The 15,727-nt window shown below is 51.1% G+C and overlaps 3 protein-coding genes across 3 annotated transcripts, besides 1 other annotated feature; all 3 read right to left on the reverse strand.

The window, feature by feature from the left end:
• Window positions 1-15,727: part of a sequence feature (sequence corresponds to BAC RPCI93-4A8) that runs on past both edges of the window.
• On the reverse strand, window positions 303-950 carry Tb927.8.4770 (small GTP-binding protein Rab18; the record flags this gene model as incomplete). The annotated part of the gene is made up of 1 exon (XM_842214.1): window positions 303-950. One exon carries the CDS (start codon window positions 948-950, stop codon window positions 303-305), a length of 648 nt encoding a protein of 215 aa, XP_847307.1.
• Tb927.8.4780 (hypothetical protein, conserved) lies at window positions 1,570-14,025 on the reverse strand (the record flags this gene model as incomplete). The annotated part of the gene is made up of 1 exon (XM_842215.1): window positions 1,570-14,025. The coding sequence occupies one exon, from the start codon at window positions 14,023-14,025 to the stop codon at window positions 1,570-1,572; it is 12,456 nt and encodes a 4,151-aa protein (XP_847308.1).
• Tb927.8.4790 (hypothetical protein, conserved) lies at window positions 14,898-15,614 on the reverse strand (the record flags this gene model as incomplete). The annotated part of the gene is made up of 1 exon (XM_842216.1): window positions 14,898-15,614. One exon carries the CDS (start codon window positions 15,612-15,614, stop codon window positions 14,898-14,900), a length of 717 nt encoding a protein of 238 aa, XP_847309.1.

The following is a 15,727-nucleotide window of genomic DNA, read 5'->3' on the forward strand; positions in this document are numbered from 1 at the left end:
TGGCAACTAACACAGTGCAGGGGAAAACGCATATCACCAGCAATCCCTTCCTTAGCTTTTGCGGGAGCATTTCATACATGCACGTAACGCATGCTTACACAGCGGTTACGGAGCAACACCCACATCTTGACGAAGCAACGACAGAAAGAAACTGATCTCACATTCTCCACAAATTACTACCAACTGGGGTTCAAGCGCGCAACAACCCCCTAAAGTTGGTTTGTATTGCAAATGTCACGCGCGAAAGAAAGAAACAGCGAGAAAACGAGATGGCAATCCGCCAAGCAGCATGCCTGCGCCGCCTAACAGCACACCGCGCCGCTTGTGGGGTCACTTGTTTTACTGAGATTAACACCCGAGTAGCGGCTTTCGCTTTTTGACATCATTTTTTCGTACGCTGATCGCGCCACCTCATCAAAGGCCTGCTCCACCCCCACACGCGTCTTTGCTGACGTAAAAGCGAGGAGCATATGCCGATCCCGCGCCAACTGCTGAGCATCTTCCTTCGGAACCGCCATGCCCGTAGCACCACCTCCCACCTCACACTTATCGATCTTATTTCCCACGAGCAAATACACCACCGCCTCCTCCACCCCATCCAAACGACAGAAAGCATCTGCTTCATCGATCCACTTTCTCAGTGCATGGAACGTCTGTGGTTCATTGACATCGTACACCAACACCACTGCATGCGCTCCCCGGTAGTAGGAGCTGGTGAGCGTCCGGAACCGCTCTTGACCCGCTGTGTCCCACAAGTGCAGTTTGAGTTTCTTCTGCCTCCCCATCGAATCCACCACACTCACATCCTTTGTCCTGAAATCAATACCTATGGTTGAGCGGACGTCGCCATCAAATGTGCCCAACGAGAACGAGAGAAGCAGTGAAGACTTCCCCACGCCACTTTCACCAAGCAATACGATCTTGACAGGACTGTTGTCACCTTGCGCCATTACTGCAGTAGAAGAAATATTAAATGCCTTTACGAACCCTTTGGAGTTACTAAACACTGGTACGCATGTGAGTGATGGACAGAGAGCCCCCCACCACAGATTAGAATGAAGGAAGGACAAAAACAGAAGGGCATGAATATATGATGTTCTCCCCCCATCCCCCTGCGCGTCGGAACCCGGGTGTTTAAATGAAAGAACGGACGGGGCAAACGAGTATCTCCTCTTCCCCCACCCTTGACCTCAGCAGGAACAAAAACAAAAAATAAGAACAAAATGGAAACACCTGATTCAGTAAGAAGGAGCTCTGCGCTCTTCAATTCTGACGAAACATTTTCAAGAAACACCGCGTCAGGAATATTACATCGGTGCACGAAGTTTCATCATATGATGAAACGCGAGGCAAACAAGAGAGAAGGTAATAAGCACCCATTCCGCCACTTTCAATAATAATAACATGACATGAAAGCATGGCCATTTACATCTAAAAAAATTAAAAAGGGAGAAATCAAAGGAAAAGATGAGACGGTGAAAAGAGGCGGGGGCGTGGACAGTCACCGGCCACCTCCTATTCACTAAACCTAAAACCTCTCATACAACAATGGCGGTCGAAACACTGAGCTTAATGTGTCTTCCTTGAAGATTCAGCAGGCGCGGGCTCACCTGCCAAACCATTTTTTCCATCTACCCCGTTCAATTTGGACGTCGATTTGGTACCCCTCACATCGGCTATTCGGCCCCGACGATACTGCGCCGACGGACCGCGAACAAGGTCGGACAATGGCAAGGGCCGCGTCGGAACCCATGAGGCTCCATTGCTGTTATGAACCACGTCCTGCGTAGCATTATCGCGTGTCTTCTTCAATAAATCATGTTCAACAGCGGTGTCAGCCCTGTTTTTCTCAAGAGTGGCGCGAAAGCATCGGAGGTCGCGTTCATATTTCAGCAAAAAAGTTCCGATGGAGTCAAGGACGTACCCCTTATATCTACCGGTTTTCAGAGGTTCATCATAGTCCTCTTCCTTCTCCTCATCGGCACTTTCATCACCACCGGCTTCCTCCCCCGCACCTCCAAGCCCTGCCTCCAAGTCGCTGCCTTCACCAGTGCGCATGGCCTCCTCATGCTGCTCAAACCGCAGCAAGTCCTGTAGCGAGGGGGTCTGATCCCGCTGCTTCGAAAGCACCTTTCTAGATGCCCTCTGAAGATTTTTTAGATGAACCATAAAATCATCGATCAATTGATGTCGAGCATCATCCTCCTCCTTTTCCAATTCTACAAAAACCTTGTGGGACACCTTCTGGACTTTTTGGGTCAAAAAGTCTTTGAGCTCAAACAACGCTTGCAGATCGCTCTTTTCCTCATTGACGATTGCTAAGCGGCTGTTGTGCTCCACACCGTATATGTCCTCCATGGCATTCTTATGTTCATGTGCCCTTCGATTTAAAAAGCGGTTAGCCAAACGTCTCCGCGCCCTATAAGCAAATATGACACTTTTGATTAAGGAGGTAGCTTCCTGCTTTTGCACCTCTTTTTTCGCCACTTGCTCATCCTTTTCGCGTTGTTCTTGGGCGGTTAGTGCATCACGTGCTGAGGTCTCACGTGCACAATTAATGGCTTTCACGGACTTCCGTTCTTCGGCTTCGATGGCATGACGCTTTTCTGTTTCTTTTTTCGAAAGAGCCACAACACACTCTATTAACCTTAGTGACAACATTTGTGCCTGCCTAAGGTCCTCTATCTCCTCCTTTTCGCCGGCCTCCACCTCACGACGAGCACCCGGCTCCTCCTCTCCAACCAAACGTTTCACCTTCTCAGCTGCTCTCCTTCTATTTTCCATCGTTTTCTCCTCATCCTCACACGTTAGCATTATGTGATCCCTGTCGTGTCTCTCGTCCTCTTCATGGAGAGATCGTGAGCGATTTTCTAATACCAGTAGTTCCTCCAATTCAGCATCGAACTCTTCCATACGTCGACGGCGTAGTGCCAACAATTCATCTCCTTCTGGCCGATCTCCCTTTTCGGCGCTTCCTTCAGCGTCACGCTCCGATGCACATAGAGCGTCCGCTTCACGGTGGTCAGTGAGACCGCTTATACTACCATCGTTAACGATAGCACCTTCACCTTCTACAACATCAGTAACGCCACCATCGCCTTCGGCGTCCTCAGCATCAGCCGCACATATTGACCCACTTTTTCCATCATCACAGACACCCCCAGCCACGGCCACCGAGCTTGTCTCGTCTCCAACAACTTCAGCACCAGCAGCCGTCTTTAAGTTATCGCTCTCTTCACCAACTCCAGCATCAATGGAAGGAGCCAGAGCACCTTCGGAAGCATCATCGTGATCCCCCTTTACTCCAACAGCAGCGTCGTCAACTACAGTTTCCGCATCACCAACAAGCGCCTCCTCCTCACCGTCTACGGCGGCACCTCCATCGGAGAAAAAGTGTGTTTTCCTTCTTTTCTGGCCTCTCATTTTGTGCAACTTTCTCCGCGAGCACGCATCGAAGCTCACCACCTCTGTTTCCTTAAAACACTCCATGGCACTTTCGTTGGGCATCAGCATCAAAGAAGATAAATGTTGATTTTGATCGGCATCCACAATACTCAACCTACTCTTTCGCGGCGACACGTTAAAAGACTTTCTAGAGCCAGTGCCAACCAAATTAGAAGCTCCCTCGGCAGCATTACCACCGGAAGGCGTCATAAGAATAACAAAAGACATAGCCCTCTTTCTTCCATCACCCCGAGCGTCGCAACAAGAAAGATATTCACCACGCCTATTCATTTCCTCCTCCAACTCACGCAGCGCGTCGGCGTTCTTGACGGGATCACGCATCAGTTCGTCATACCGAGCGCACTGCTGTTGGAAAGCCGGGTCACGAAGCAACATAGTCAAATCATTAAGACCATCAAGAGAAGAAAGGAATGGATACTTCAAAAGCAACGCACACCTAATCGACTCATTAAGCGCCAGCTCATCAGCACGAGCACGCAACGCCTCCTCCAACTCTGTCAGTCGCTCCGCATTTGCCTCGGCGTCCTCAAGCGCGGAGAGGTGCTCATTAAACAATTTCTGATACCCATCATCTTTGGAAAGCGGTATGTCACTGAGGAGCACGCACTTACGATCTTCGTACAAAAGGAAGGGATTGCACGCACGCACATACTCATTGGCGTCTTCACTCTCCTTCTCAGCCAGTCTTGCAAGACGAGCAAGGTCCTTAACCCGCTGCAACATCTCTTTTTCAATCGCTACTGCGCCTTTGGCACCACCAGCAAGTTTTGCCTGTCGAGCACGACGACGACACAGTTGAGAAAACATTGCATCATCATTGATTGGAAGCTCACCAAGAGGAATACCCATTACTCGTTTCGGAAGGAAGGGATACTGTTTATGGACCGCATCCGTTTTCGTAGCATTCTCCTCGGCCAATTGCGTCACGAGCGCCTTCATTTTCTCCTCCATAGCAGCAATTGTCTCGGAATTGCCTTCCCAATCGAGGCGTAGCTCGTCCAGCTCATTCGACAGGTCACGGAACTCCTGTTGCTGAGCAGGTCGCACATCTGCGAGACACACACCACGCACAGGCTCTTCGGGCAAGAACGGGTAACGCTCACGGAGGTCCTCAGCACGGACTGCGGCACGGAGCCTAGAGGAACGGAGGTCACTCACGATTTTGTCAGCAGCGTCACGCAATAATTTCTCCTGCTGAGCCCGGGCCGTCGGATCCATATTAGATGCATCCTGCGTGTAGCGAGATGCTAGCTCCGCAAATGTGGGATCTGACATGAGATGCAACTCGCCCAGCGGGATCCCTTTCAAGGTGCGTCCCAGAAACGGGTAAGCTGCTGCAAGGGACTCCTCTTCGGCCTTGCGTTCTTCAACAATCGCCCTCACTCGCTTGGCCAGTCCAGCCTCAGCCTCTCGAATAACCTCTGCATTTACTTCGTTAGGTCCCTTCGCTTTCTCTTCATCGCGTCTCTTCATGAGTTCACAGAATTCGTCGTCATCCTCCAACGTCAAGTCCCGCGGAACCTCAGCCAGCAGCGAAGGGTCAACAAAGGAGTACAGTGAAGCATCGCGTGCAGCTGCTCGCTGCTCTGCTGATTGGAGCTTCAGAACGTCTCCTGCAATTTGGCCTGCTCGTCGGCAGAGTTGCTCATATATTTGCTTCTCGAGGGGTGATTCGGGCTTTCTACCATCGGGAACAAGTTCGTTGTACCGCGCCAGCAACTCCTGGAAGTACGGGTCATCCTCAAGGTACAACTCAGCCTGCGACACACCCAAAAACGTCTCCGGAAGAAAAGGGTACACAACAGCAGCAACGCTCCCCCTAGCGCCAGGGAGTCCACCAGCAAAACTTTCACCATCAGAACTAGTCCTTGCACCCTTTGCTGCACTTGTTCCATCTAACGCACCTGCACCTCCCACACTGCCAGACGCGGTCGGGTCACCACCAGCTGCACTCTTCATGCTCAAGCTCATCTCACGTTCAAGCTGGCGCAGCGCGTCGGCGTTCTTGACGGGATCACGCATCAGTTCGTCATACCGAGCGCACTGCTGTTGGAACACCGGGTCATGTAATAGCTTCTCCGACAACTCGAGACCGTCTTGTGAGGCAAGGAATGGACATTTATTAAGCAACGCGCGCCTAACCGACTCATTAAGCGCCAGCTCATCAGCACGAGCACGCAACGCCTCCTCCAGCTCTGTCAGTCGCTCCGCATTTGCCTCAGCGTCCTCAAGCGCGGAGAGGTGCTCATTAAACAATTTCTGATACCCATCATCTTTGGAAAGCGGTATGTCACTGAGGAGCACGCACTTACGATCTTCGTACAAAAGGAAGGGATTGCACGCACGCACATACTCATTGGCGTCTTCACTCTCCTTCTCAGCCAGTCTTGCAAGACGAGCAAGGTCCTTAACCCGCTGCAACATCTCTTCCTCAGTCGCTACCGCATCTTTGCCACCGTCGCTGCTACTCTTCTGCTGCAACCAGCGCTGGCCCAACTGAGAAAACATTGCATCATCATTGATTGGAAGCTCACCAAGAGGAATACCCATTACTCGTTTCGGAAGGAAGGGATACTGTTTATGGACCGCATCCGTTTTCGTAGCATTCTCCTCGGCCAATTGCGTCACGAGCGCCTTCATTTTCTCCTCCATAGCAGCAATCGCCTCTGCGTTGCCTGCCGGATCGCGGCGTAGCTCGTCCAGCTCATTCGACAGGTCACGGAACTCCTGTTGCTGAGCAGGTCGCACATCTGCGAGACACACACCACGCACAGGCTCTTCGGGCAAGAACGGGTAACGCTCACGGAGGTCCTCAGCACGGACTGCGGCACGGAGCCTAGAGGAACGGAGGTCACTCACGATTTTGTCAGCAGCGTCACGCAATAATTTCTCCTGCTGAGCCCGGGCCGTCGGATCCATATTAGATGCATCCTGCGTGTAGCGAGATGCTAGCTCCGCAAATGTGGGATCTGACATGAGATGCAACTCGCCCAGCGGGATCCCTTTCAAGGTGCGTCCCAGAAACGGGTAAGCTGCTGCAAGGGACTCCTCTTCGGCCTTGCGTTCTTCAACAATCGCCCTCACTCGCTTGGCCAGTCCAGCCTCAGCCTCTCGAATAACCTCTGCATTTACTTCGTTAGGTCCCTTCGCTTTCTCTTCATCGCGTCTCTTCATGAGTTCACAGAATTCGTCGTCATCCTCCAACGTCAAGTCCCGCGGAACCTCAGCCAGCAGCGAAGGGTCAACAAAGGAGTACAGTGAAGCATCGCGTGCAGCTGCTCGCTGCTCTGCTGATTGGAGCTTCAGAACGTCTCCTGCAATTTGGCCTGCTCGTCGGCAGAGTTGCTCATATATTTGCTTCTCGAGGGGTGATTCGGGCTTTCTACCATCGGGAACAAGTTCGTTGTACCGCGCCAGCAACTCCTGGAAGTACGGGTCATCCTCAAGGTACAACTCAGCCTGCGACACACCCAAAAACGTCTCCGGAAGAAAAGGGTACACAACAGCAGCAACGCTCCCCCTAGCGCCAGGGAGTCCACCAGCAAAACTTTCACCATCAGAACTAGTCCTTGCACCCTTTGCTGCACTTGTTCCATCTAATGCACCTGCACCTCCCACACTGCCAGACGCGGTCGGGTCACCACCAGCTGCACTCTTCATGCTCAAGCTCATCTCACGTTCAAGCTGGCGCAGCGCGTCGGCGTTCTTGACGGGATCACGCATCAGTTCGTCATACCGAGCGCACTGCTGTTGGAACACCGGGTCATGTAATAGCTTCTCCGACAACTCGAGACCGTCTTGTGAGGCAAGGAATGGACATTTATTAAGCAACGCGCGCCTAACCGACTCATTAAGCGCCAGCTCATCAGCACGAGCACGCAACGCCTCCTCCAGCTCTGTCAGTCGCTCCGCATTTGCCTCAGCGTCCTCAAGCGCGGAGAGGTGCTCATTAAACAATTTCTGATACCCATCATCTTTGGAAAGCGGTATGTCACTGAGGAGCACGCACTTACGATCTTCGTACAAAAGGAAGGGATTGCACGCACGCACATACTCATTGGCGTCTTCACTCTCCTTCTCAGCCAGTCTTGCAAGACGAGCAAGGTCCTTAACCCGCTGCAACATCTCTTCCTCAGTCGCTACCGCATCTTTGCCACCGTCGCTGCTACTCTTCTGCTGCAACCAGCGCTGGCCCAACTGAGAAAACATTGCATCATCATTGATTGGAAGCTCACCAAGAGGAATACCCATTACTCGTTTCGGAAGGAAGGGATACTGTTTATGGACCGCATCCGTTTTCGTAGCATTCTCCTCGGCCAATTGCGTCACGAGCGCCTTCATTTTCTCCTCCATAGCAGCAATCGCCTCTGCGTTGCCTGCCGGATCGCGGCGTAGCTCGTCCAGCTCATTCGACAGGTCACGGAACTCCTGTTGCTGAGCAGGTCGCACATCTGCGAGACACACACCACGCACAGGCTCTTCGGGCAAGAACGGGTAACGCTCACGGAGGCCTTCAGCACGGACTGCGGCACGGAGCCTAGAGGAACGGAGGTCACTCACGATTTTGTCAGCAGCGTCACGCAATAATTTCTCCTGCTGAGCCCGGGCCGTCGGATCCATATTAGATGCATCCTGCGTGTAGCGAGATGCTAGCTCCGCAAATGTGGGATCTGACATGAGATGCAACTCGCCCAGCGGGATCCCTTTCAAGGTACGTCCCAGAAACGGGTAAGCTGCTGCAAGGGACTCCTCTTCGGCCTTGCGTTCTTCAACAATCGCCCTCACTCGCTTTGTTTTGTTAAGTTCTATTTGCTGCTTCTTTTCGTTGTCTGTTACTGTTCTTTGTTCTTCCTTCAGTAGCTGCTGTATTTCGTTGTCTTCGTATATGTTTAAGGATGCTATTTTTATACCCTTTACTGTCTTTTGTATATTCTGAAAATTTTTCATAAGTCTTCCTACCTTTCTTTCTTCTGCTTCGATCTCGCTGCGGAAGGCTTTGTGCAGCTGTGATTTTCTCTTCGCCATTCTTGTTTGAAGGATGCGCTGCAATTTGATACCTGCGGGAGTACCTTCTTCCTTAATTCTTTGATATTCGCGATGGAGTTCCTGGTAATATTTATCATTCATTATTTCCTCCTCAATGTAAGTGTTTATTTCGTCTTGAGAAAGTCCAGTATCATGAGTATCCTTTATTTCATCATCACTGACATCCGACGGTGTTGATGTCATTATCTCCTGCGTCGTTCTGGCCAGCTCAGCTTCAAGCCTCTGTAGCTTCTCAGCGTTTTTGTCTATATCGTCCATGAGTTCATCATGATCGCCAACAAGTTTTGCGACAAGTGGGTTGTGGAGCATGTTGGGGTCGATGTTTCGCCCAAGCATCGGGTATGTTTTGCGCAGCTCATCTACTTCGCGCACCTTGGCTGCCCGACCCTTGCGTTCATTTTCAAGTATGTCGCGCACGCTATTAAGGAGATCGGGATGAACTGCATCAGGCGATCCGTCGCCTGTCATTGCAAGGACTCCTTGGCTTTCTAGGAGACGAATGTCCTCTAGACTAAGTGGCTTCAGTTCGTGGAACATCTCCATTATCTTTTCAATCTTCTTTATCTCCTCCAGGGCAATTTCATCTGCTCTACATGCAAGTCGGAATCGAACACTAGCGACGGAGTCTTCATCCAATTTGAATCGTTGCAGAAGAGATTTGTACTCAGCAAGAAGCTGGTTGAACAGGTTGTCCTCGCTCAAGCGAATGTGACGCAAAGGAAAACACTTCCGCGTTGTGTAAATAAGAAAGGGGTTTCCGGAGAGTACAGCATCATCGGCATCGGCGAGCAGAACTTCACTTAAGTGTGCGCCAGACGCAAGTTGCACAACCCTTGACTGAAGCACAGTTTCTTTTTTCGTTGTGGTCTCCTTCTCAGAAGCGGCAAATACTTCATCATCTTTGATTGGAAGCTCACCAAGAGGAATACCCATTACTCGTTTCGGAAGGAAGGGATACTGTTTATGGACCGCATCCGTTTTCGTAGCATTCTCCTCGGCCAATTGCGTCACGAGCGCCTTCATTTTCTCCTCCATAGCAGCAATCGCCTCTGCGTTGCCTGCCGGATCGCGGCGTAGCTCGTCCAGCTCATTCGACAGGTCACGGAACTCCTGTTGCTGAGCAGGTCGCACATCTGCGAGACACACACCACGCACAGGCTCTTCGGGCAAGAACGGGTAACGCTCACGGAGGTCTTCACTCTCGATGGCTTCACGCCATTGGCGCACATTGCTCTCACGAGCGATGGCAAGTGCGTGGTTTAGCATCTCCCTTACAAGCCGCTTTCGCCGAAGATCGTTGGAGGTACCAAGTGAGTTGGGGAGCTTTGAATACTGCTCTGCTTTCTGCGCAAACTTTTGGTTTTCTTCCAAATGCATGGTTGACGTATCTATACCTTCCATCCTACTTGGAATAAAGGGATATTTTTGGTTGTGCTCTTTGATCTGCGTCGTGCGCCTCACGGCAAGCCAAGCCACACGGTCGTTGGCGCGCGCGTTGAGCTTGTCTACTTCCGCTACGACGACTGGTTTCATTGCGGTAAGTTTCTCACGAGCTATCACAAGAGCCATGAACTCATTATCCCCTTCCACGTCAAGGGCATCCAGGGTGAATCCGAGGTGCCGACGGCTTACAAATGGGTATTTGGCCTCTGAACGCTGTCGCCTTCTGAAACGGTTTGCATTTACCTTCCGTACCCAAACATTCATCTGGAGTACCCGCTCCTCCATCTGATGTGTAAGCCCCAGTGCCGTTGGTGAATCATCTGCGTTGTTCTTGAACTCGGCATTGCGGCGTTGGGATAAAACCACGTAGTAATCATCACGCATGTTCGGCACGGTTTCCACTACAAAATTCTCTGTTGTGAAACTTTCAACGTCGTAGTTCAGCCTCTGCAGTTCATTATCGTCGTGGCGCCGTGCCGCAAGGTGATGCACCGCCACCGCCAGTTCTGATTGCAACTTGCTATCAGTATTCTTCTTCGCTAACTGATCCATCAGCGTTGCCGCCGCCGAGTCCTCATGCAACCGTAACATAGAAAGTCGTTGATGATAAGGCCTTTCCTCAAGAAAGGGAAACTGCTGATGTAACTCCTCGTCGTCCACCGCGAGGCACGTGCGCACGATGGAAGCCCGTTCCCACATGGCTTCAAGCTTCGCAGATATTAGGGCATGGATCCATTCTGCTTCGGCGTCCCCACGGGAAACACAAAGGCGATGCACGCGAAGAAGGTCATGCAGGTGTGTATCTCCGGCAAGATCGGTAGCAGAAACGGAGTAGCGCTTTGATGACGAAAGCCAGGGCGACAACTCCTTCCGCCACCGAAAGGCGTCGAGCTCGATCTCATCAACACGGCTGGCCAGCTGACCCTGAATTTGCACAAGGCCTGGTCCTAAAGATTGTGACATGGTGCATTTTCGTATCTGGTCAATTAGTGTTCTAACTTGTTCATCCTCCAACACGTAAATCCATGGTATCGGAAGCATGAGGTTGACGTACCCCCCGTGCGTATCGCTAAACTCCTGTTCCTGGCGGTCGACAAAAGCCCGTTCAAGAGCTGTATCCTTTGCCTTCTTGGCAACATACTCACATATAGCATACTCCAAGGCGTTCGTTTGTTTAGAATCATCGCTGCTGCGCAACTTATGCACAAGATCCATAAAAAATCCATCGTCTTCAAGTCTGAGGCTTGCCGTCCGCACCCCATGGACCTCGGCGCGAAGGAAGGGGTACCGTTTTAGTATATCACCCTCTTGGATGGAACGATGTAGCTCCCACATCCGCTCCTTCATTGCCTGTTCCAGTTGCCTGCTCTCAGTTGTGTCCTTGCTTGCTCGCGCCCGCTGATGGGCAAGTTCAACGAACACCTCATCTTCCAGCAGCCGAACATCAACAAATGGAAAGCTGTCGACACGAGTTGCAAGGAAAGGATACCTCTGCAAGATCCCACGATATACCACTGGCCTGGAAGAGAGGTGCTGCTCGAGATAACGAAGGTTCTCTAGATACGCCAAAAAATCAGGATCGTCTTTCGGTACACCGGCTTTGTCGAACGCAAGACCGGCCCTCTTGAGCGACTCTCCCGCATCACTTAAGCGATTAAGGTCAATTTCAATCGCACCTTTGTTATTTTGTACGACAGCATACTCCCTACTCTGAACACCAAATAAGTCTGCCGCCTTATCTCCGGCCTCCCGCAGCAACGTCATACAGTGCTCTACATATTTTTCACGATCCCATGAGCGGTAAATGTGTGCACCATCAGTTAAAAGGGACGGCAAGTCGCGCGATTCAGTTGGTTTCTTCTTGCTAATTGTAATCGCGGTGAGAAGTACACGTATTGCGTCCTCGTACCAACCTTCAGACTCAAGTTGCAGACTTAAGTCCCACAGATAGTACATAAAATAGTCTGACGCCCAACCAATGGTACTGAGTTCGACAGAATGGCTCACGAGCTCCTTTGTGTTAACGGAGCAAGAGGGAAGAAGTTGTTTACACTGAAGAAGCCCCTTGTACGGCTGAAGATGCAGCCATGCACCGTGCTCACTCTTAAGATAGCCCGGAAGCTTTTCGATAGCACTATAGAAGTGCTTCGCAGCCTCCTCGACACAGCTTCTGTAAGTGGCCAGCTCGTCAGACTGATACAACGTCGCCACGCGCAGCAGCCAGAAGCCATACTCAATGTGAAGGCGGCCTTGCGTTACAGGGCCCGTCAATTCTTCGAAACCGCGCATTGTGTCAGGAAACAAGCCCCGGCCCTCCGCAATGTAGTCTTTTTCCATAGTTGCAAAGCACACCTCGCACACGCTACGGCGCGAATAGAGGGGTGACAGGCTCACAGGAGCACACAGTTCCATGTGCGCTTTTGCAGTTTCACGTACTAGGGCAAGTGCTTCATCATAATGCCCATCCCAGCACGCCACCTTCCATCGGACCGGCAGACAAAAGGCATACCGATAACCATCTTGTGTAACGATTGTCCTGTATTTTTCACTTAGTGCGCGAACATACTGAGGATCTATCAATTTGGGTAATACACTGGCGTTGACGTGGGCGTGCCATCTCATTACTGTGTGATTTTTGGAAGTTTTTTCAATGGAAACTCCAATAAGGGCACATATGCGCGCCACAATATCCGCCTTCCTCCCCATACGTATGTCTGTTAGGGACTTGATGAGATCCTCATCGGAATCTATTATGCCATATTTCTTGGCTACAACCTCCAAAAAGATACTGCGGAAATTATCCAGGTTTGTGAAGGCTGCCCCGATGTGTTTCGAGACGGTGCCGGCCAGTATATCGTCATCGTACGCCACGCGTTTTCCTTGAACTTCCAAATAGAACTCCTGTTTCACCGACCGTGCAATCATTTCAATGGATATCAACTCCCTCACTCGTTGTGTCACATCAGGGGAATACCTCCCCACACCCTCAGTTTTACACACCACTTGCTTCAGGAGGCACATGTTGATGCCGATTGAGTGCAGCACATCGCACAGTTTCCTCAAGCGCTCGCCGTTTGAGCGAGACTCGCTGTCCACACAAGCGTGCACAATGCGGTCGAGCACTTCAGTGTTGTCAAGCAACGAAACTGTGTCCATATGACCATCTGTCACATTGCCACAAAGCCTCAGCATCTCTTGGCGCTTCATGATTGTATCGTCAACAAACAACGGGGTTAGAGTTGAGTTGGAATTGGTTAGGTACAGGCGGCCATCCAATCCCTCATACACCTCAAGAGTGCCGTCGGGAAATGGGATATTGAGAGCATCCGCCATGTGGAGGATCTCCGCCTCGACCTCGCTGTCATCTGTGGATTCAGCCCCATAAAGGCGGGTCGGGTTGGCCGACATAGGGACTAAGGCCTGCGCAAGCACAGGCATTCCGCGGTAGAAAATCATGCAGGAGAGCGGCACAGTCAACAGGCGGCTACGACTCTGCAGCACACCGCGGAGTGAGGCCACATAGTTCCTTCCCGAACGGCTGTCAGGTAGAACACGGAAGAAAATGTTGTCCACGCGATAACACTGCAGAAATTTCGGGAGCTCCCGAGGCCCGTTATCGTCGAGCGTCACGATCTGCTTCGCCTTGCGGGTGGCCTCCTCCACGAACTCCTTCTCAATCCGGCGAAGCGCCTCCATCCGGCTCACAGCCTGGGAAATGGTGTTGTCCTCCGCTTCCCACGCAAACTGGAACTCTGCATTCCAATTCCTAGCATACCGCGTGATGTCAGCACAAGACGCAAGAAATGGCTTCGGTGCCGTCTGCTGCATCGGAAACGCAGCTATTTTTCTGATGGAAAGTCTATGCCGGGACGCCTCCAGCATTGAAACGTGACGTTGTGCTGTACGCTGGGAACTAGTGCTTGTCAATCGCGAATAAGAGGATCGCACATCCTCGATTGGAACTCCCTGGTTTTCGGGGGTGGTAGGAAACATTACACCCGGCTTCCGGTCCCGTGCATTCGAATCAACTGATGGATTACGGCGCTGTTCATTTTGATTGCGCCGTCTCATTTCAACGAAACTGACAGCAAAACAGACACAAAAATGAGTACTAAGTTACCTGAACCTCCCGGTACTTTGGTTTTTTTTCTTTCTATTATCTAAAAACAAAGCCGAAGACCTGCCGGGCAGACGGGTGCGCGAAGAAAAAAAATGCCGCAACAACGAAGGATGTTTGCTTCAAAGGCTTCGCAAAAAAAAAAAAACAAAGTTTCTAGTCTGCCTCCGAAGATGATAATGACAGCAAGTTAAATAAACAAAAAGAGGTAAACTTCAACATGTGAAATAATAACCCTCGTGTGGCGTTTCACCACCGTTGGGATTCGTAACATCGTGGGAGGAGGGTACGCAGAAGTGATCCCCTCATTGTCCCGCAAAGCACCTAACGCAGCGGCAAAAAGGAAGTGCTTCGCAGCCATCAATACGCCGTAGCACCACTGCTGCAGGGAAAAAATAACATTCTCCCCAACATACAGAGCCATACACATCATAAGTTTCCCCACCGATACCCACCACCACCACCACCTCTAACTGAAGCACTTTGGTCAAATTCACAAAACGAACCGTTCCCACCTGCCAGTCCACCTCATTAACACACCGGCCCCACTTCGCATTAATGACTAACGCTGATCACCCAACCCCCGGAACAGAGATAAGTGAACAAACCCGCGTGTGGCCGAGTGAGCATCGCGTACACACAAGAATGGGCAACTAGTTGCTCCTGACACGGTAAGCAAAAAAAAAACTCTATAGTGAACAAGCGCATGAGCTATTCGTGGTAACATTTCCACACAGCCGGCTATCCAACCCCTCAACATACATTACCATCACCGTACCGCTATTATTTGTTTTCCTCCGAGCATCGCGCCACAACGTATGAACTGCTACAACCGAATTTGCATCAAGTCGTCATATTCTTCATCTCCATCGCGGGGACGTTTCTTCGTCTCGACCGCCTTCGTTATACTCTTTAGCAACTGCGCTTGCAGATCACCCCGTTGAATAATTGACTGTAGTTGCTGATCTTCGCTGACACCCATCTTTACGTACGAAACGGCTCGTTCAAGAGGATTCGGGGCTTCCTGTTTCGCCTGCAGTTTGCGAAGCTCCTTCCACCCTCCACGCTTCTTTTTCACTTCTTCGCCGCGAACAAATACGTGTGGAACAGGAAGCGCCTGTGTGTCCGTAGAGCTCACCTTTCCTTCTGTCAGTAGCAGCTCGAAACTGTGCCGTAACTTCTCTAACTCCGCACCACCAAATGCACCATCTGGAGAACTGCCAGAGATATCAGTTTTCAGGGCAAGACAGCACTTGCGGGCAAATACAGCGATCCCTTTCCTAGCGGCCTGCAGGTCATCAGCCCTCACGCACTCGTCACCAAAGAACTCCACAAACACGGGCGCCTCTGCAAGGTAACCGGCACGCAAGTGATGGCCGTTAGCTGAGGCTCCGTCCTCCTCCATGCCAATGTGCCGCAGTGCTGCGTCGGAAAGACGCGCCAACGCAGCAACACTACCCACCTTACGCATTAATTTATTTACTACAGCGTCGCCCACCAGCATGCACAGATTTGGTACAGATGTAGGACTGTTCTCTGCCATCTGCTTCTCGTTCGATCTACCTATGAATCCTTCCAACACCCCAACAGTGCTCAACGTTGCCTTCTGCGGGAGCGCCCATTTAAATGGAAAGGAAAGAGTAAGATAAACAAAAG

This window comes from Trypanosoma brucei, chromosome 8 (assembly GCF_000002445.2).
Source record: "Trypanosoma brucei brucei TREU927 chromosome 8, complete sequence".
NCBI classification, from domain to species: domain Eukaryota; phylum Euglenozoa; class Kinetoplastea; order Trypanosomatida; family Trypanosomatidae; genus Trypanosoma; species Trypanosoma brucei.